This window comes from Bos taurus, chromosome 5 (genome assembly GCF_002263795.3).
Source record: "Bos taurus isolate L1 Dominette 01449 registration number 42190680 breed Hereford chromosome 5, ARS-UCD2.0, whole genome shotgun sequence".
NCBI lineage: Eukaryota > Metazoa > Chordata > Mammalia > Artiodactyla > Bovidae > Bos > Bos taurus.
In genome coordinates, this window is record NC_037332.1 from 47,308,333 (window position 1) to 47,331,543 (window position 23,211).

Genomic DNA, 23,211 nt, shown 5'->3' on the forward strand with positions numbered 1-23,211 from the left:
ATTGCCGCCCACCAGGCTCCTCCGTCCATGGGATTTTCCAGGCAAGAGTACTGGACTGGGTTGCCACTGTCCCTTAAATCCTGGACACCAGAACTCGTGTCCACAGAATCCCAAATTAAGTTTTAGAGTTCTTACCTTATTAAGTGCCACCTGAAATAGTGGTTATTTTCAATGATCAGCCTATTTGTACAATTTATAAGCTCAAGCCAATTGATTGCTCCATGATCTGCAGTACTGTTTGTAAAACCAAGTTGATATCAACACAAGCAACTTAATCTCCTTCCTTCAGGGTTTGTGGGGGGTTTTTTTGCATTTTTTAAAAAGTTGAAGTATAGTTAATTTAAAATGTGTTAATTTCTGCTGTACATCAAACTGATTCAGTTATACATATTAATATATATACAGGGCTTCCCGGGTGGCTCAGTAGTAAAGAATCTGCCTGCCAATGCAGGAGTCACAAGAGATATGGGTTCAATCCCTGAATCGGGAAGATCCCCTAGAGAAGGAAATGGCAACCTGCTCCAGTATACTTACCTGGAAATTTTCATGGACAGAGGAACTTGGTGGGCTACAGTCCATGGGGTCACAAGGAGTCAGACGTGACTGAGCACACACACACACATACACGCACACATATATATGTATTATTTTTATATTATTTTCCAATATGGTTTTTAAGAGATTTCTTTCCACCATAGCCTCCTTTAATTTTTAACAGTCATAGCCAATTCGTGATGCTGGAACTTCATGTGTCTCCAAGGTTTCTTTGTATGTAACCCCTAAAGCAAGCATGACTGGCAAGGGAGGGGGTGAGAATGTCGTTCACACATGTATTGATCTTATAATTAAAAGTAACACTCTGCCAGTTAGAGTGAGTATTATTGATCACCAAATATTTATTGTTTAAGCCACTACCATTTCACAGGTAGTAAACCAAAATAAGTCAAGATAAGATACCTGCCCTTAGGGGGTTTATAATCTATTAAGGGAAATAGGGTATTAAAAAAAAACATGAAAAGTTTGGAAACAATAATCACATTGTGTAATAGTAAAAAGCAACAACATAAGAGTTGTCACAGTGCATGAGACAATTAAGTTGCCAAATAAGTGTCAGTCAGTAAACCTGGGTTAAGAGTGACCATGTGTACTCTAGAGAGGATTATGGAGGTTCTGAAGAGAGAATGACTGGAGCTGGGCTAATGTAAAACAAATGAATTCATTCTTTTTATTTGGGAGAACATATTATTGAATTAAGTCCTATCATTGGTCTTGCTGCCTGCTCTTGGTTTAGAAGTAGAGTTTGACTAAACGCCCCAAAGTAGCCACAGTTCTATTATGATGGTGAGGAGAGAGGAGTCTGTTACTGAATTCCCGTGCCTTCGTTGTAATTTCTTCTTCACTGATACTTTTTGAAATCAGTCCTGCTATAAGTAATAAATAGCAAAATAAAATGACCTTCTATATGGCCCTGGACATACTTCTAGTGAAGATACCGAAAGTGGTGAAATGTCCAAAAGGCAAGCAGCAACATTGAAAGGGAATAAGAATGGAAAACTTCTAGTGTGTCCAGGATACAGATAATCTGCCCCAGGAGAACCAACTGTTTAGGGGCAGAGCAACTACAGGTAGTTTTCTCTTTATTTCACTTTTTGATGCTCTTTAAAAATAAAAGAGGTAAAGGCTTGGGGAAAAAATCAGAGATAGCAGCAGATGCAGTAGAGGACTTGGAAAGCATATAGTCAGCGTGAGTGAGAGGGATCCCTGAGCGTCTCATCCACCCTCAGCTGCACTCCTGCCCTTAGGAACCAGCCGCATCCTAGGAGGCAGGGACCCTGCTGTGTCAGCCTTCTGGGCTTGCATGTTTATCCATGATAGCAAAGTGGGAAATACGATCAGACTGGCCCATGGGGATGAGAGCTCTACTAAGTGACTCTTTGTTTTGCAGAAGTGATCAGTTGGATGTGGGTGACTACATCAAAGCAGTGAATGGCATCAACCTGGCCAAATTCCGCCACGATGAGATCATCAGCTTGCTGAAGAATGTCGGGGAAAGAGTAGTTCTGGAGGTGGAGTATGAGCTGCCGCCAGTCTGTAAGTCATCAACGGGCAGAGGCAGAACAGCTGCACCATGTTTTTGCTTCAAACTCTTGGTTCTCCTTTTTTTTTTTCCCCCTCTTTTGCCATCGTTGTCTTATTACAGGAACAGCAGAGCATACTTTCTTAATATTTAAAAAATTATCTGAATTTCTATTGCCTACTCTGGAAGAATGTAAAAGAGCATAAATGATATGAAATTATCTAGGACTCGTGTTTCATTAAAGCCATCTGTGAACATCAGAGCTGAACTTTAGTTCAAATAGACAGTCAATTTCTAGCTCCAGTTTTTACTAGCTGCATGCCTTTGAAAAAGTTACTTAAGCTTCTTTTGTTTCACTTTGCACATCTGAAAAATGGGGATGATATTAGTAACCTATGATACTACTCATGGTTACTACATAACAGATCTCATGGATCTGTTATGAGGATTAAATGAGTTAGCGTTTGTAAAGCATTCAGGACAGTACCTGGCAATATAAAAATGTTTGGTAAATAATACATATACAAATCAATCAAAACTATAAGGTAGGCATTATTATCATTATTATTCTCATTTTACAGATGCTTAAGTTAAGTACGTTTTCCCAAATTAGTAGGCACCGAAATCAGAGCTTTGCTCTTCTGTACTACTGAGAACTGAGATTGATTATTCTTCATAACTGGTGATAATTTATTTGTTTAGTGATGACTTATTGAGCATTACCGTGCTCCAGCCTGTCCCCCAATGAATGTCGGTAGAATTTACACTCTAGGAGGGACTTCCCTGGTGCTGCAGATGGTAAAGAATCTGCCTCAGTGCAGGAGACCGAGGTTCCATCCCTGGGTTGGGAAGATCCTCTGGAGGAGGAAATGGCAGCTAACTCCAGTATTCTTGCCTGGAGAATTCCATGGACAGAGGAGTCTGGCAAGCCCCAGTCCATGGGATCGCGAAGAGTCAAAAACGACTGACAAGACTAGCACTACTACTACTACTAGAGGAAGACAGAAAATAAAATAAAACCATAATAAATAAGTTAATTACAACTGATCCTTGAACAATGAGGGGTTAGAAGTGCCAGTCCTCCTTGCAGTTGAAAATCAATGCACAACTTGTATTTGAGCCTCCATATATATGATTCCTCCAAAACCAAGGTTCTTCCATATCCTAGATTCAACCAACCAGGTATAGTGCGGTACTATAGGATTTACTATTGAAAAAATCCACAGGTACATGGACCCACACTGTTCAAACCATGTTGTTCAAGGATCAGCTGTATGTAGTATGAATGTTATGGGTCATGAATGCTGTCGGGGGAAAAAAATAAAGCAAGGAGAAGGGTTGGGAGTGTGGGCGGGGAGTGTCATTGGCAATGTGAAGTAGAGTGGTTAGGAACAGTTTCATTGAGAAAGTGATATTAATCGGTGACTTGAAGGAGGTGAGGAAATTAGCTATATGGTTTTCTGAGTTAAAAGAGTTCCAGGAAGAAGAAAATGCCAGTGCTAAAATCAAAAGACAGGAATAATCTGGCCTTTTGTTTGGCCAGATTAGAATAATAATCTGGCCAATAATCTGGCCTAGTTCTAGAAACATAAAGGAGGACAGTATGGCTGGAACAGAGTAAGCATGAAGAGAAGTGGGGGAGGTGGTAAGAAGTGTAAAGGATAGCGCATCCATGTAGGCCAACGGAGGGACCTTAAGTGTTGCTCTGAATGATGAAGGAAAGCATTGTATGGTTTGGGCAGAGGAGTGTCATGATCTGATTAACGTTTTCAAAGGCTCCTCTGGCTGCTGTGTTGAGAATAGGCTGCGAGTCAAAGGTAGAAGCTTGGGAGACCATTTGGAGGACTATTGCAGTGATCCAGGTGAAGGTGATGGGAGAAATGGAGAAAAGCACTCATATTCCCCAGCTATTTTGAAGACAGAACCAACAGGATTTCCTGATGAATTTAATGTGGGTTATGCAGAAAGAGGGGGCTTCTCTGGTAGCTCAGCTGGTAAAGAATCTGCCTGCAATGCAGGAGACCCTGGTTCAACCCCTAGGCTGGGAAGATCCCCTGTATTCTTGCCTGGAGAATCCCCATGGACAGAGAAGCCTGGTGGGCTACAGTCCATGGGGTCACAAAGAGTCAGACATGACTGAGCACCTGCAGAAAGAGAAAAGTCAAGGACCATCAGAAGGTTTTAAGCCTGAGCAACTGGAAGGATGGAGTTGCCATTAATGGGGGTGGATAAGAATGTGGGCAGAGCTGACTTGTGAGATCAGAAGTTTATTGCTGGAGGAAATTGCCTTGTGGTCCAGCGATTAGGCATCTGTGCTTCCAATGCAGGATGTCCAGGTTCGATACCTGACTGGGGAAACTCAGATTGCACAAGCTGTGCAGCGTGGCCAAATTAAATAAATAAAATTTTAAAAAAATTTTTTTTAAAGAAGTTCATTGTTTAAAATACTACAGTTGAGGTGCCTATTTGACATGCTAAGAGAAAATGTCAAGAAAATGTTGAAGATACAGTTTGGCATTTGTGAGAAAGATCTAGAGTTGAAAAGTAAATTTAAGAGTAATGGGACTAGAGATGATGTTTGAGACTTTGGGATTAGGAGATAGCACTCAGAGAGTGAATGTATAATACATACCAATCATGAGTTCTTATTCTTAACATAAAATCTAACACCGAAAATCTCATGGTGATTTTATAACAAAATCAATTGGAATCTGAGTTCTAAAACTTTGCTACAGTGTTTTTATTTTCAGTAAGAGCCGGCAGTAAAATAGAGTGTTGAGAGCTAGCACTGTGTCACTAGCTAAGTGTCAGTTTTGTCCCTTTCTAGCTTTGTGACTTTGGGGAAATTATTAATAAGTTCGCTGAGCTTTAGGTTTCTCAGCTACAAAATGACTGTAATGGATGTAGAATTTTTGTAAGATTCCAAGGCTGTAACCATGTGTTTAGATCATAAGCACAGACTCCGTAAGCCATAGTGTATCTTAGCCATATTACTATTATTATTGTTGTTGTTATTGTTATTACACTGAAAGTACTATGTTTCTTGAACTTAAAGTCAGTTTTTTTGAAATCACTATCTTACACCACTGCCTGGGAGTTAAGAGGAGTCAAATATCTAGAGTTAATGCTCTTTGATTAAGCATTTTTATTCCACTATGTACATACATATTCAATAAAACACAACCTGTTCCTAAGAGGAACTGTTAGTATTGCTCTCAGGGTAAGGCAGTTGTGGAGATTTGTTGAGCATTTTGGGTTGTCCAGAGCTAGGGACTTCACAGTAGATTAGAAGGCATTTATGCAGGTCCAGGAGGAAGACTAACATTCCAGGCATAGGGTATGGCAAGGAAGTATGAAGATAGTGCAGTTCACAGGTTGAATCTCCAGTTTGGAATTACTGGAACACAAAAGGAAAGAGAGGGCCTCAGAGGGACGAGGTCAGTGAGGTAAACAAAGTGAAGGAGGGCCTTGTAAGCCGTGAATGGTGGGCAATCAGGAGCCTTTTTTTTTTTAAGGTTTTTAAGGCCAAGGAGCAGCATCCTCAGATCAGAGTTTTGGTTTTGGTTTATTCTTATGTTTTGGCTATGCCACACAGCACGTGGGATCTTAGTTTCCCAACCAGGTATCAAACCCATGCCCCCAGCAGTGGAAGCATGGAGCCTTAACCACTGGACCACCAGGGAAGCCCCCCAGATCAGAGTTTTTAGACTTATTTTAAGAGGTCAAATGGAAGCTATAAGCCCCCAGGCTGTTACAGTTTTCCAAAAGAGAGGTAATACTCTGAATAAATATAGCATTAATAGAGTTAAAGAGGAGAGGGTGGACATCAGAGATATCCAGGGGTTAAAACCTCTCCTGACTTGGTGATTATACCTGCCTTTTCTCCCTCACACAATAAAGCTGATGGAAAAATAGAAAATATTTTTAAACACAAAAGTGTGAAGTTTTTAGTAGAAATCAGATAGCAGAGGTCTATTCGCCAAGGATTATCTCTGTCTCTTTCTATTATGTTTAGATAAATTAATAAGATCTTTGTGTTCAGGGAGATCGAAGGGATTAATAAGCCTCCCTTTCACTGAGCTCAGACAGTTAGAGCAGGCACAAGCCAGACCCCAGGGAGAGAGCTGCCTGCTGAAAGATAGGCCACCCAAGGCCAAGACTGTAACTCTCTCAAGAATCACAGCAATCTGAGACTTAGCCAGCCCCATAGTCCAGCAGGAATTGGAGAAAGATCTGTATGAGAGAGTGTGTGTGTGTGTGTGTGTATGAGAGAGAGGGAGAAAGACAGAAAGTGGTGCAGAGAGACAGAGAGCAGATAGAAGGAAAATGGAACTGTGACCCTGGGTAAGCAACTCCCCTTTTCTGATACTCAGTTTCTTAATGACAATGAAATAGTCGACCTCCGTGAGCTTAGCATTCTTTTCGACTCTAGAATTATGTGGTATTTCGAGACTGTATTTAGAGAGCATGTTACCAGACTGTATCTTGGGCATTTGTATGTTCAAAGTTGGTCTAGAGGAGTGCCTTCAAATTTTTTGTTCCCATAACCCTTAAAGAATTTTGAAATATTACCTAATTCTCATCCACTTTTTAGTTAACACCTAAAATTCTTTATGATAAGCTTTAGTAGTTAGACAGCATATAATTTTGGCATGAGGTTTATTTCACTCACTTAGTAGTTAGACAGCATATAATTTTGGCGTGAGGTTTATTTTATACATCTTTAAATACCATTTCCATTCAAATCTTAAAGCTACAGATTTACCTCATTTGTTTTATGAAAAATGTCTGCCATGGAATTTTATTGTCAAAGGCAGTCCTCGCTGCTAAACCATTAGCTAAATCAGGCTAGCTTTTTATCAGAAGAAGTTTTTCCATAATTCAAGTAAATGTGTTAAGGTATGTCCCTGTGACAGCCTGATTACTTCTCATGTCTAATTCTAAGAGAGATAGAAAGACTATAGATGATGATGACAATGGTGATGATGATGATATGGTTGGGGGGACAGGGGGTCATCCCAGGTCTTCTCCACATGGTTCGTTAGGGGATGTAGTCTGAGGGAATATCAGCTACCCAAGGGAAGCTCTTCCTGTGCCAGTTGCAGAAGGAAAACAAGACAAGCCTAACCACAGGAGCACATTTGCAGATTCTGCTCACATCTCCTAACACCCCATAGGCCAAAGCAAGTTAGCTATGCATAACCAACATAATGAGGTAGGAAGGTGCACAACTCCTGTTCTCCTATAGGTATAGGTGTTGGGGAGGCGGAGGAGTAGTATATAATTTAGAAAAACCAAACCTACCATAATAAAATAGAGTGTCACTTTATGATATAGAAATACATACATATGCACATATAGAAACAAGGGGCATCAGAACAACTAAAATACTGAGGAGTAGTGTTGTTGCATTATAAAATTGGTTCTACCTCGGCCTTTTATGTGCTCAGTTTGATTCTTTGGGTAAGCCCCTTGATTGGATCTCTGCGTCCATACACACACGTGAAGTTGTGAATAGAATTCACATGGCCAAACCGGATGTCTGGTGCTGAATATGAAACCTCAGTCACAAAGAGCCAGTCACACAAATATAAATTATAAAGACCAAATCTATTTCATTAAGTATATTAAAATGTAGTGAGGAGTCCCATTTTTCTTTGCCCATGATGAAGAGCAATAGTGTGGATAATCTAAAGCTGTAGATAATCCCTAAAGTCTTGATATTGACTTTAGATTTGATTGTAAGATTTTGTGGTCAGTAAGATTTAGTTCAAGCAAAATTAAAATTACAGTGTTTTGCTTCCCCAGAACAGACATTCAGCCAACAAGGACAGGTGGCCCAGAATTAGAATTTGGTTGTATATAATTGAAAGTTGATTTAATGATTAAATTAAATACAATTTGTAAACCACTTTCAGAGTTTCTGGCACACAGAAAACATTCCATAGATGCTCATTAATTATTTCTCCCCGTATCTTTTCCTTAATAGGAACAGAAAGATCATGTTCTTAACCAATTTCTTCAAGTGGCTTGTTGGGTCATGGAAATAAGAAACCATTCGGTTTGAACTCAGTTTTTGTTTTTTTTTTTCATTTAATTAAAACTGTATCTCAATTCTTTTGAATATTTGTATGCACTGCTCCTAGCTGATTAGAATAAACTGAAATCCCCCTGATAGCAAGAATATGACATTTAATTAAATCAGCAGTATACCAAAACATTTTGTTCAGCTGTAGATTTATATTGCTTTTGAGCAAATCCAAGTTCTTATTGTACTTTGTTCCAGCTGCATGTGTCCAGTTTTGTGAATTTACCTGTGTGCTGTTCATAATGGTGTCCACTCCTTTAAGGATTCATAATTTATGATAATTAACAAGTAATTATAATTAATGCTTCATTAAAATTATTTTTTACTCCTATGAGTGGAAAGAAATGTTCTTTTCAAAGATGCCTTTAACTTTTGTCTATAAGTTTCTTGTTGATAGTGGAGTGGGGAGCCATTCCCTTCTCCAGAGGTTATTCCTGACCCAGGGATCAAACTGAGTTCTCCTGCATTGCAGATGGACTCTTAATCTTCTGAGCCACCAGGGAAGCTCATAATATAACTTATCTCCTCATACTGTGTATAATGTAATTAGAGATAGCAACTTGGCAATGCAATTTCATTTGGTGAAATGAGAGCAATAACCAGGCAAACATAACCTGAGCATGATGGTATCAAGTAAAATTAAGTAGATCTTTATTTTATAGTTAGTAGTAATATTTTGAATGTACTTCAAATTTCTTTTACTCTCCAAGTTTCATTTGGGTTGTTGATGTCTTTGTTTAATTGCTATGCATCATGTCAGAAAATCAATTTGCATCAGCTTAACCTATTAATGGCAATCTGAGAGTAATACTTTTCTTCTTGTGCTAGCTGCAAAAAAGATAATTATTAGTTACTCAAGAACAGTTATGTTTTATGAGTGTTATCCAGTTGTCATCACCAATTAGAATGATACTCAGATGTGTTCTTTCTATAAAATTTTGTAAGTAATAAAAAGGAAAAAATAAAATAAAACAATTATTTTGTAAGTTTTACAAAAATTATGTTTAACTTTTGCATAATACAAAGGGAAAACAATTCTATTTATCACATGAAGATTGTCTCTCTTGTTATATAAAGTTTTAACAATGTGAATATTATGCTGTAAAAACTGGCTACACAGGAGGAAAGGAAGTATCTCTGGTTTTGATTCTACCTGGACCTTAATTATATAAGTCATTTATACAGACAACTATTTTATGATATTTGTATGTCATTCCAATTTTTTTCTAATATTTTCTTTAAAAACAGATTTTTAACTGTTTAATTACTCAATAAGAATTATTTGCAACAAGAAATCTCTACTGTTTTATTCCCATCAAAAAAAAAATCTAGAAATGTTATTATGAAATAAGACTTATTTCCCTCTCTTTTTCCTGTTTTTAGCTGTTCAAGGATCGAGTGTTATTTTCCGAACGGTGGAAGTCACGTTACATAAAGAAGGAAATACCTTCGGTTTTGTAATACGAGGTAGGTGGCAGTTAGAAAATAGAACCATCAGATACTCTTGGAGAATTTGTCATTGAACTGTTGGGAGTAAACTAGAAAGTCATTTCAAAAAAACTGATGTTTTCAGTGCCTGAAGTCACCTTATGTCTTCTCTGGTGCTCAGAAGGCAAAGACTCTGCCTGCAGTGCAGGAGACCAGGTTTGATCCCTGGGTCAGGGAGATCCCTTGGAGAAGGAGATGGCAACCCACTCCAGTATTCTTGCCTGGAGAATTCCATGGATAGAGGAGCCTGGTGGGCTACAGTCCATGGAGTCACAAAGATTCAGACACGACTGAGCAACTAATACACACACACAATGTTACCTCATAATTTTGCATCCATTTTTCTTTAAAGAAATAAAGCCATAATTGGGAATCAAAATGGAGTCCAAATGATCTAGCTAATTTATTTCAGTTCATTAATACACAGTAAGAAGTCATTGTAAACCTTGTCAATTCATAGTCATCCTGCTTTTGTCAACATGTCTTTTGCTTCCCTTATATATTTTTCTATATCATTTATCATTGAGTCAAAAATGTTGGTGAATATTGCTTGATTTGATTGAATACACTAGGGTTCAGCAACTTTGTTTAAATTATTTTTCCCTAAAATGCACTTTGTTATTGTAGCTTCCTAAAAAGGAATTGCAGATAATCTAATCCCTTGAGCACCTTGGTACATCAGTCCATCTTATTTTTGAATGATATTACTAATAAATATTTCAGGTGAAATTTTGTCCACAGTCTGTCTACAGGACCATTAATTCTGAGCTACAATGCTGGCTTTTAATGTTTTATTTTATTATTAGCAATTTCATCCTTAAAGTCTACGCATGCATTAACAACTCACAATTTCTAGTATGACACTGAGGTTCAATAGGAAACTAGGTAAGCATCAGGAATTTTTTTTAACATTTCCGTATGGTTTTTTTGTTGTTGTTGTTTTTAACCTATTACATTTTGTACTTCACCAGCAGCAAAACTCTATCAACATTTTTGACATTAATTAAAATTAACTAACCATCTTAAGAAATAGACATGCCTCAAGGAATGAAAGAGATGTATTCATTATACAAACTTGCCTTAGATGACCAAGTTTTAGGCATAGGTTCAATTCTATGTCAGTCATGTAGCAAATCAATCAATCAAATATTCATTAAGGACATGCCAACATGTCAGCATAGGGCAGAGTCCTGTGAAGTCATGAGACAGAACCCTGATCCACAGGCAATTACAGTCCAGTGAATTTTAAGACAGAAGTTGATATAATGCCCAAATGAGTGTTAGAGAAAACAGGCAACTATGACCCCATTCAGTGATTTAGACCACTAGTTATTATACTTTACTGACCCAGTCCTACATTTAGGTGGAGCCACAAACCCCAAGATCATTTACCTTAACCATTTTCAAATTTCTGTGTAAAAAATTAGATGAATGTAATGAAAAGTCAGTATACAAGTAATTTTAGCTTGGAGGGTGGTATATTCAAATCTAGTTTTTCAACATAAGTATGAAAGAGAGGTACACTTGAATCACGTGCTTACCAGTCTAATTATTGAAATGCTGCAGTAAAAAATACTGCTGGTGCAGATATTCATCACTAGTTGCTGTCTGGTTAATCAATAACAAATCAAATTGCTAATGAAAGAGCTAAACCAACAGTAATTTATCATTTAAGAACTAAAAAGAATAGAAGCAATTTCAATCTGCAGTCACCTCAAGACAACTGATGGTATGATGGTAACAGATGCCCTTCCCACCGTTTGCAGGAATTTCAAATATCTGTGTGTTCATGCTTCATAAGAGTTTTTATAATATGAACCTAAACACCTACCTAGTACATCGTAGGCATTTAATAAATGAAAGTATGGATGAATGATGCCTAGATTTGTGTGGACATCAGACTTTTTGGTATTGTACTGGTTATAAAACCTTAGAAATAATGAGCCAATTTTAGTTTATGTCACTTAGTCATGTCCAACTCTTTGTGGCCCCATGGACTGTAGCCCACCAGGCTCCTCTGTCCATGGGAATTCTCCAGGCAAGAATACTGGAGTGCATAGCCATTCTCTTCTGCAGGGATCTTCCCGACCCAGGTATCAAACCCAGGTTCTCCTGCATTGCAGGCAGATTCTTTACTGTCTGAGCCACTAGGGAAGCCTTTTAGTTTATGAGTACCAGATTTTTGTAGGTTTTAATAACTCCCTTAGTACGTTGGTTGAACACAAAAATTTGTCAAATTTTGCAAAATTTTTTTTTTTTTTTTAAACACAAAAAGGAACCTTTAATAGAATGTGACCATGTTGGAAGTTGATCCTGAACTTCCCTGCCTCCAGAACTGTGAGAGCAAACTTCTGTTGTTTCTAAGCTATTCAGTCTGTGGTAGTTTTTATTTCTTTCATTTTATTTTTTTTATTACAGCAGTCCACAAGGACTAAAATAGTGGGTACAAATTCAAGATCCGTTTAAGTTAGTACTGCTGCTGCTAAGTCGCTTCAGTCATGTCCAACTCTGTGCGATCCCAGAGATGACAGCCCACCAGGCTCCCCCGTCCCTGGGATTCTCAAGGCAAGAACACTGGAGTGGGTTGCCGTTTCCTTCTCCAGTGCATGAAAGTGAAAAGTGAAAGTGAAGTCGCTCAGTCGTGTCCGACTCTTAGCGACCCCATGGACTGCAGCCTACCAGGCTTGCAAAATTTTTAATGAGCATAAATAAAGAACTTATATTTGAAACCAATTTGAGGCCCATCTGGAGGGTCTTCCATGCTCAAAAGGTGGCCAGTACCCATCCCTTAAGAGTTATTGGTTAATCACAAAGTTGCAGAATGAAAAAGTACTGTGGATAAATGCTATCATGGCAGATAAAACATTATGACATAGGAGGGATATGAGCTTAACTTAGATCAATGGGGAATACCAGGACATTTCAAGAAGGAAGGACAGGAAGATATTGCAGATGAAGCATGTTCATTTAGTGCTAGAGAATTTCTTCTTACTCACTTAGGATGGGTCTTTTAACAGTAAGCCAGGCCTTTAGCTGATGAATTGAATTACCTTTCTCATGCTGTATGTCACAATTCAAAAACCTTGACTGCATAAACAATAGAACCTTGCACCCATGAAATAAAAAATGTTGTTCCAGCCTAAATCATGGAGAGTTAAATTTCTGTTAATTCCTTTGCCACCAAGCAGAAGATGGTTTAGATTAACAGGAAGAAAATCAATGAATTTATTTACAAAACAGAAATAGAGTCACAGATATAGAAAACAAACTTATGGTTACAAGAGCATAAGGAAGGAGGAGAGAGAAGTTGGGAGATTGGGATTGATATATACACACTAGTATATGGAAAATGTTCAGTTGCTCAGTCGTGTCTGACTCTTTGCAACCCCATGGACTGCAGCACACCAGGCTTCCCTGTCCTTCATCATCTCCCAGAGCTTGCTTAAACTGATGTCCATTGAATTGTTGATGCCATCCAACTATCTCATCATCTGTTGTCCCCTTCTCCTCCTGCTTTCAATCTTTCCCAACATCAGGGTCTTTTCCAATGAGTTGGCTCTGGGCATCAGGTGACCAAAGTATTGTTACCTATATGTCAAAGTATTAGTTACCTATATGTAAAATAGATAACTAATAAGGACTTACTGTATTGCACAGTAGGGCTTTCCTGGTGGCTTAGAAATTAAAGAATCTGCCTGCAGTGCAGGAGACCCGGGTTTGATCCCTGGGTCAGGAGAATCCCTGGGTTGGGAGGATCCCCTGGAGAAGGAAATGGCAACCTACTCCAGTATTCTTGCCACGGAATTCTTTAATTCCATGGACAGAGGAGCCTCTTGGGCTACAGTCCATGGGGTCACAAAGAGTTGAAAATTGAGTGACAAACACTTTCACTTTCACTGTCTAGCACAGGAACCTCTACTTAGTACTCTGAAATGACCTATATTGGAAAAGTATATTAAAAAAGATGGGATATATGTATATGTATAATTGATTCACTTTGATGTACAGCAAAAACTAACACAACTTTGCAAATCAATTCTAGTCCAATAAAAATTTTTATAAATAGATAACATTTTGTGATAAATTTAAAAAACAGGAAAAATCACTCTACTACTAATTTGCTTTTCACTTTGGATGAGGCAGTTTCTCTAGTCATTTTCAACTGTAAAAACTGTAGCTATGTGTCCTCATTTAACATATGGAGCCCAAATTCAGATTTGGTCTACATTGTTTCCCTGGCATTGATGTTTTTAATAAAGCATGCCAGGTGGTTGATGTTAATGAGCAGCCAAGATCTAAAATACCAGTGGGCTCTGAATGGTCTTTATTTTGCTTTATAGCTTCAAACATCTAGCACCTAAGTGAATCACAAACTAAATTTGGCTCATTATTTCAAATAATGATAAAATGTCACATATCAAGTAATTTAGAGTTACCTCTCTCACATTTTGACATGTATCCACTGTTAACATACTTGCATTTGGACCTTCGAATCAAAATAGTGGAAAAGTTTCTTGCTGCCTTCAGCCTTTATCTTTTTCTGAATCAAAACCCTTCAAAGGAAAGTAAACCTATCTTTTTATAATTACCTTGCAAAAAAGAAGTTACATGATGGTATTTATATAAATATGGTTAAGCATGTGCTGTAACTTGTTGTCATAATTTTCATTAAAAATTTTCTTCCGAGAAAGTCGTAAATTTCCTATTTTAAATAAGGGGGCTCAAAGAAGCCATCAAACTGAATTAAAAAAAAATACTGAAATGGAGATTTTACCAATCAATCAGACTGAATAAATCACTTGTAACAGAAATGAACATAAAGGAAACATTTGCTTTCATCAGGAACCATGAATGCCTTTTGATTTCTCTCTTAGGCTAGGTTCTTTAGGTCAGCCTCTCTACCTGTACCAAATATGGGAAATGTCAGTCTGTTCAACCAGGCAAATATTAAAGAAGAAGTTCCTAATGGTAACATTAATATTCATCAAATACTGGCAAACTAGAGACCATCCAGATGGGTGGCCAGGAAGGTGATGTATGAGGAAATCAAGTCAGACAAACAATAGTGAAAAAAGTGGAAATGGATAGAAAATGGTTTAAGATGGCAGGGTTAGAAGATCCTGAACTCACTTCCTCCCACAAATACAACAAATATACAGTTACATATAAAGCAGTTTACTCTGAGAAGAACTGGAGAAGTAGCTGAATTCCTGCTTCCCCCAAAAGGATAAGAGGGCCATGTCAAGACAGAGACTGTCCTTCAGGACTGAGGAGATAGCTGTTTTGCATACTAATAGAAACAGAGTCAAGCAAAATGAGGAAATAGAAGAAAATGTTCTAAATGAAGGAACAAGGTAAAACTTCAGAAAGGAAAAAAAAAACCCTAATGAAGTAGAGAGAAGTAATACATCTGATAAAGAGTTCAACGTAATGGTCATAAGGATGCTCACCAAACTCAGGAGAAGAATGAAGAACACAGAGAGAACTTCAACAAAGAGAAAGAGCACATAATAAGGAACCAAGCAGAACTCATAGAGTTGAAGAATACAATAACTGAACTGAAAATACACTTGGAGAAGGCAATGGCAAGCCACTCCAGTACTCTTGCCTAGAAAATCTGGAGAGGTTGAACAGCAAACTAGATGAAACAGAAGAACAGGCAGGTGACTTGGACGGCAAGGCAGTAGAAGTCATTCAAACAGAATAGAAAAAGAAATTTTTAAAAATGAGGATAATTTAAGGAACTTGTAGAACAACATAAAGCATACTAGCACTGACATTATAGGGGTCCAGAAAGAGAAGAGAGAAAGAGAAAGGGACAAAAAAGTTATTTGAAGAAAAGGGTCACTAAAAATTTTTCTAACTGGGGGAAGGTAACAGACATCCAGGTCCAGGAAGCATAGAGAATCTCAAACAAGATGAACCCAAAGAGATTCACACCAAGATCATTGTAATTAAACTGTCAAAAGTTAAAGAGAGTATCTTAACAACAGAAAGAGAAAGACCACTCATTATATACAAGGAACTCCCATAAGACTATTAGTTGATTTTTCAGCAGAAAATGTGCAGGCCTGAAGGAAGCACATATTCAAAGTGCTAAAAGGCAAAAACGTCCAAGAATACTCTTACCTGGCAAGGTTAACTGTCAGAATTGAAGGAGAGACAGTTTCCCAGACAAGCAAAAGTAGTTCATTACCACTAAACTGGCCCTACAAGAAATGTTAAAGGGACATCTGTAAGCTAATTAGAAAAAGGCCATAAATATATGAATATAAAGGCCCTACATAAGAAAATATATGAAAGAAAAAAATCTCACTGGTAAAGTCATATATATGGTAAAGGTAGTGGGTCAATCACTTATAAAGTGAATGTGAAGGTTAAAAGACAGAAATAGTAAAATTAGCTATAACTACAAAGAGTAGTTAAAGGATACACAAAATAAAAAGATAAAATGTTACATCAACACACATAAAATGCAGGAGGTGCTAAAAAGGTAGTACTTGTAGAATGCACTAATACTTATTTTGAACACCCCATTTTTAATGGAGGCCACTTGGCCGCTTGAATTTTTTTAATATTTCGATTTTTTTTCTTTTCCTATAGTTTTTGCTTCATTTCACATTGTAGACTCACCTATATTATAGCCCAGGTTGGTTGGTGCCAGGTATACCCACCTACACTTTGTTCATAACCAACGGCTGCTCTAACTGGACTAGTATTTGTAATTACTTGATGCTCTTATCATACTAGCCGTTAAGCATTTTATAGCTGACCCATGATTACAGCCACATATTTATTTAGAAGTGGGGAAATGTTGACATCAACAGTATATTCTATATAAAATGAATAAGATTTTATTATGTGCCAGAGAGAAAGCATATATGTTCCTTCACACAACAATAAAATGTATTTCAGTTTCTCCACTGGCATTTTGTAAGTGAATTTTTTAATGGCAGCAATAAAGAGTGTTTTTTTTATTTTTTTAAAATTTTATTTTATTTTTAAACTTTACAAAATTGTATTAGTTTTGCCAAATATCGAAATGAATCCACCAGAAAGAAAAACACCAATACAGTATACTAACGCATATATATGGAATTTAGAAAGATGGTAACAATAACCCTGTGTACGAGACAGCAAAAGAGACACTGATGTATAGAAAGAGTGTTTTTTAAAGCTGTTTTCCTTTTCTTTGCCAGGGGGAGCACATGACGATAGAAATAAATCTCGTCCAGTTGTAATAACTTGTGTTCGTCCAGGAGGGCCTGCTGACAGGTAAACTTCCTCTTTCTGTGTCACTATCCAAGTGGACTAAATGAAGCTGGGGACTTTGGCAGAGAAGTTGATGAATTAAAAATTTCATAGTAACAAATAGATATTAAATAAATATGTCAGAATGTGAAAACAAGAGCGTTCAGGCTGAAGAATCAGAAGAAAGTTAAGTTTGACCCCAGATTCAGCGCTTACCACACTATGTGTTTGACGTGTGACTTAACAGTTCTCCGCTCACTTCCCTCCAAATGTAAAATGTAGAGGATAATGCCTACTTTTCAAGGTTTTTCATTTTGTTAAGGATTAGAGATTTATGGTGCATTGCAGGGGGCCTGTCATACTGGAGGCATTTAATAAAAAGCATCTGGCCCTTTTATAGCAGGTCCTTGAGATGTATCCTTGCCAATTGCTAATCTCCTAACCTGGAAAGATAGATGATGGGGTTCTGACTCCTACTACTTCCAACATCCTTGTCATGATTATTATACCTTGATGATGACTATGAATGTCAAAGTCGAAGTGATTTTTAGTAAAAGGGAAGGAATATTGTTGGTGTTAGTGTTTCTTCCTTGCTAATTTGAAGATTTCCTACATAAACCTTTTGGATGGAGAAGTCCCAAATGAACACACAGCTTAGATGTCTCAAGAGACATTTATCTTTGTATTACTTCCCACAACAAAAGTCTGCTCCATAATGGTAGGGAACACAACTCCTGCCACTGGATAGGAGAGGAGAAGAGGAAAATGCACTGATTACCCCCAACTCTGCACAAAATGTTTCAGCCTAGAATGGATTTTTAAAAACCTTTCATAAGCACTAGATATAGCAATAATAATAGTAAATACTGCTTGTTGAGTGATTACCATGGGCCAAGAACTGTGCTGAGTACTTAGCAGACATAATCTTATTTTATCCTCACAACCATTCACTAAATGAGGTATTTTTATCCATATTTACAGATGACTAAACTGAGGAACTATATGCTTAAATGACTTGCCAGCTAGGATAGGAATTTAGATTTATTTTCCTTCAAAGCTCATACTCTTAGCTCAGTTTTTTAAAAAACTTGAAGTTTAATTAATATACAATAAGAAAATATGAAGACACTTAGGTTCTCCCCTCTGCTAAAGTTATTTGCCTTTGTGGAGGATAATACAAAGTATTTTGTTGTTGTTGTTTTTCTTCTTCTTCTCATGCTTTTCTTGTGAATTATTCTTCCTGGAGCAAATAAGAATATTTTCATTTGTTATTAACATTGTGAGTTGGAGTTGGCAGAAATGTCAAGAGCAGGCTACTAGTTTGTGAACATTTTACCAAATTAATGTAAAACTAAAGGAAACCCTGGTGGCTCAAACGGTCTGCCTGCAATGTAGGAGACCCAAGTTTGGTCCCTGGGTTGGAAAGATCCCCTGGAGAAGGAAATGGTAGCCCACTCCAGTGTTCTTGCCTGGAGAACTCCATGGACAGAGGAGCCTGGCAGGCTACTGTCCATGGTGGAGTCGTATAGAGTCGGACTTGGTCGAGCAACTAACACACACAAAGGGAACCAAAAATTTTAAGATAAAATTTTAGATTTAAATTACGTGGAGAGTTGCCTGGGTGAAAGATGTTTAAGACATCATTTTTATTCTTCCCAAAGCCTAAACTTGTAATCCCCACATTTGGTTTTCTCTTCTTTGTTGACTCTCCTGCACCGGAGGGTTATAATCTGGAATCCTCTCTGGCTGCACTTCAGTGGTGTCAGTATTGTGCTGAGGCATCTTCTCCCACTGCCTTGAGTGTCTGTGTCTACAGAAGGGAGAATAGTATTTGCTTGCCTTTTCCAGGGAATATGAGACTGAATCAATTTAATGATCACCAAATGGCCTTATAAATCAGTAGGAAAATGCAGAGACTAGGGAAATTTTTCACCAGCGTTCTTTCTCCAGCTTGGGTTCACTGGTGATAAATGAAATGGAATCAGCAGGCTTTTCTGCTCACCAAGCTTTGGGAAAATAGGTGAGTGCTATTTCCTTGGCTTTAATAAATCAATTTTAGACATTTTGGCAAAAAAAAAAAAAAACCTAGAAAAGAGAAAATGTGCCTTTATTACTCTTGCACCCCAGGAGTTCATTGTGGGTAACTTGGTTATTTGCTATTGTGTTGTTATTTTCTTATTACTGATTTTCATATTGCAGCAATTTTCTGTTCAGGGTTCCTTCTGTTAATGTCACACTTGACGCTTAGAAGAAAATGCAAAGGGAGTGGATGGTAGACTGTGTAAAAGAGCCACTTTGGCTAAGTGACTATTAATGTTGAGCCCCACGATGCTAAATTAATGACTGTTTCTTTATTCTCCCTTCAGAGAGGGTACAATCAAACCTGGTGATAGGTTGCTCAGTGTGGATGGAATTCGACTTCTTGGAACCACGCATGCTGAGGCCATGAGTATTCTCAAACAGTGTGGGCAAGAAGCAACGCTCCTGATCGAATATGATGTCTCGGTCATGGGTATGTCAGATACTAAGGTTGGGATCTCGAAGTCTACATCATGTCACTGTCCATTTCTGATAAGCCACTTTGGATTAAGAATGAACTGTTATGTCCTCCTGTAGCAGACAGAATTTCATCAATGCTATGTTAGTCCTCTGAGTTCAGGAAAAGGTGAGGATCACTTCTCAGCAATTTAGAGTTCTCATGTCGATAGAATCTATAAAAGCATCTCATTCTGTCAGCATGTTTCACCTAGCAATCAGCTCTTATGCGTAGATTACCCTTTGGCAGGAAAGTATTTTCTCCCTCCAATTCATAAAAACAGTATTACTAACTTAGGGGTTGGTACTTTTTCTTTTACTACAGGGAGACTGGAAACAGTAGGATGTTCCTTTCCTTCTTGTAACTTCACAATGTGAAGCCAGCTAATCAGAATTAATATAAATTACCATTTTATCATCAGACTTAGGGACAAAGAAAGGAAAGGGGACATATCGCATCCTTGACTAAAATGAGAAGTTGAATACAGTATCCTTTCCTAAAATAATGATTCCAATAAAAAGTAATTCTATTTCTACCTTCTCAACTATAGTAAAACTAGAAAGGTATTCTCACATGCCTTTTCAATGGGAATAGAGTGTCAAAGTTTTGTGTAATGTTGACTAAGGCAGAGAAATTATGAGATAATGAATTGAAACCTGAAATGGAAACTTAAATCATGCTCTAAAACTTCTTAAAATTTTCAGACTTGATTGTGTGCCTGACTTAACTAGCAAGTTCTATGTTGGTAAAATGTAGCTGAGCAAAAGAGACTTACTCTGTAACTGCAAACTCCTTTATTTCCCACTCTGTATGATTCATGTAGAAGAATGTTGCTTGAAAGTGTTCTCAATCTGTCTACTGGCCTGAAATGTATGAGGTATGAGGCTTCCTAAAAGATGTAAAGTTTGAGAATTACAGAGTTCTCAGAGTAAGTGGCGTGGTATGCTCTTGAGATGGAAAGGTCAGGGATGAATGAGCGCTCCTCCCTCTGTTCTTCCTTTCCCTTGTTTTCTCTTTCTTCCTCTTTTCTTCCTCTTTTTATTTTATATGTCTTTTGAGTTAGACAATTTGGGTTCTGTTTTCAATTCTACTGATTTCTAGCTATTAGTTTAACCGTGTGAACTTATCTCCCTGTGCCTTAAGTTACCTTCTTTGTCAAATGGAGACTAGGAATGCCTATTTTGAAAGGCAGTTAAGAAGATAAAATTATACAAATAAGATATATTTTAAGTGATGATCCAGTGTGTTATTGTTAAAAATGGAAGCAAAAGTTTGACATGTTTAACTCATTCAGTCTACAAATATTTCTTTTTTTAATATTTAAGCTCAGTGAAAGTACAAAGACTATAGAAATTAAACAGACATGGTTTCTGCCTTTATGAAGCTTGAAATTGACAAGAAGGAGAGATAGTAAACAGGTACATGCCAAACAAACACTCAGAAAGTGTGATCACAGCAGAAACTAACACAATATTGTAAAGCAATTATCCTCCTGTTTTTAAATTTTATTTTCAACTGGAGGATAATTGCTTTACAATGTTGTGTTGTTTTCTGCTGTACAACAGTGTGATAAAGCTGTAACTGTACATATATCCCCTCCCTCTCGAGCCTTCCTCCCACCGTACTCCCATCCCACCCCTTCTAGGTCGTCACAGAGAACCAAGCTGAGCTCCTGTGTATACTTCCGTTTCCCACTAGCTATCTGTTTTACGTTTGGTCCTGTATATGTTTCAGTGCTATTCTCTCAATTTGCCCCACCTTCTCCTTCCCCTGTTGTGTTCACAAGTCCTTTCTGTACATCTGTGTCTTTATTCCTGCCATGCAAATAGGTTGATCAGTACCATTTTCTAGATTCCATATAAATGTGTTTTTTTCTTTCTGACTTACTTTGTTCTGTATGACAGATTTTAGATTCATACACCTCACTTCCCAGGTGGCACTAGTGGTAAAGAACCTGTCTGCCAAGGCAGGAGACACAAGAAATACGAGTCCAGTCCCTGGGTCAGGAAGATCCCCTGGAGGTGGGCATGGCAACCCACTCCAGTATTCTTGCCTAGAGAATCCTGTGGACAGACGAGCCTGGCAGGCTGCAGTTCACATGGTTGCAAAGAGTCGAACACAATTGAGGTGACTTAGCATATAAATAAACACAGCAAAAGGTGAATGTTCCCATTAAATATAAACATTACAGATATTCATATATGTAAAACAATACTTAATAAGGACCTGTGTCATAATCTTGAGTGGGAAGTTTTAATATCTAAAAATATATCATTTCTCTCAAATGCATCCATAAATTCTGTTCAAAATCTCAGAAGGATCTTCAGAGGACTTTTAAGAGCTATTTCTAAAATGTATATGGATTAAGAAAAGTGGAGATGGGGAAAACAGCCAAAATGTTTTTGAAACAATATGAAAGTAGAGAAACTTGTTGCATCCAACATCAACACTCATTCTAAAATTGTGCCATTAAGTCTGTGTAATATTTACATGGGGTAATAAATAAACCAATGGAAGAGAGTCCAATGCCACAGACCACTGCAGAAGTGTAGCCTTACATTAGTGGGGAACGACTGAGCTAGTCAGTCAATGATACTGGGTCAATTAGTTAGCCGCATGGGAAAAAATTCAATTAATTTCTTACTTTATACCATACCCAAAAATAAAGCCTTTATTTACATAACCATTTCCCAATAGAATGCTATTATAAATAACTGGAATTAATATTATTTTACCCAAATCTTTGTATTTTGACTTCATTAAGTCAAAGGGCATATTTCTTTTTAAAATATTTGATACATAATTCTGGTTGTCTTCTATAAAGATTATACTATTTTATATTACTGCCAGCAATGTTTTAAATGTACCTATCTCATCAGAGCACCAGATACAACTTTGAATAATATGTTTTTAATTTTTTAATTTAAGTAAAACATTGCATTTATATTTTAATTTACTTTAAAACAATTTTCTAGTGCAAGTAAATGTTTTTTCACATGAACACTAGCCATTTTTGTTTTGCATTGTCTGCTTATGTTCTGTATTCCTTTTTTCTATTGGAGGCATTCTTAGTTTTATTTTCCTATTGGAGCTTTTTTTTTTTTAATTGTTTTGTGTAGCTATGTATATATTAAGGATACTGGTTCTTATCAGTGTTTTGTAAAAATTATTTTTAGTTGTTTATATGCCCTTTCTGACATATGTAAGTTTCTTTTTTTTTTAACTTAGATCTAGTGTTTTTCTTAGAATTTAAATATTCATTTTTTCTAAAGTTACCTAATATCCCTGAATTATTTAATAAAGATTCCATCACATGTCCACTAATTTTTAGAATCATACCCTAAGTTGTTAAATATAACTGGACTCCACATCTGGGCTAGCCAGTCTGATTATATCTAGTTTCAGACCAGATTTCAGCATAGGACTTTTGAATTGAAAGTCTTAGCATAAGAGTTCTTATTGTCCTAAAAAGACATTTTTGAGGATAAAATTATTTATCCATATAGTACATTTATTGTATTATTCTTCTAAGTTCTGCTAACTTTATATAGCAGGTGAGCAAACTTTGATTTTGATTTTTTATTTCTTTTTAAATTCCTTTTTGTCTTTGTTCACCTCTCTTGCACCTGCTGACTTTCTCTCCTCCATCCTTTTCTCTCTCCTTCTGTTCCTCATTCTCTTTCTCCCTTTCTTCCTCCTTCCCTTTCTCCCCTTTCTTTTTTTGCATTCTACTCAGTTTTTCACATGTCAATACTTTTCACTATTCTAATT

At 37.2% G+C, this 23,211-nt stretch overlaps 1 protein-coding gene across 8 annotated transcripts in view; it reads left to right on the top strand.

Annotated features, from left to right (window-relative positions):
* Positions 1 to 23,211, top strand: part of GRIP1 (glutamate receptor interacting protein 1) — a 309,369-nt gene that overhangs the window by 142,419 nt on the left and 143,739 nt on the right. For all 8 annotated transcript variants that reach the window (XM_024992486.2, XM_059886942.1, XM_059886943.1 and 5 more), the window contains 4 exons: positions 1,946 to 2,091; positions 9,549 to 9,632; positions 16,853 to 16,928; positions 19,271 to 19,416. In XM_024992486.2, coding sequence (XP_024848254.1) covers positions 1,946 to 2,091; positions 9,549 to 9,632; positions 16,853 to 16,928; positions 19,271 to 19,416 — 452 coding nt within the window. The remainder of the gene's footprint in view (positions 1 to 1,945; positions 2,092 to 9,548; positions 9,633 to 16,852; positions 16,929 to 19,270; positions 19,417 to 23,211) is intronic.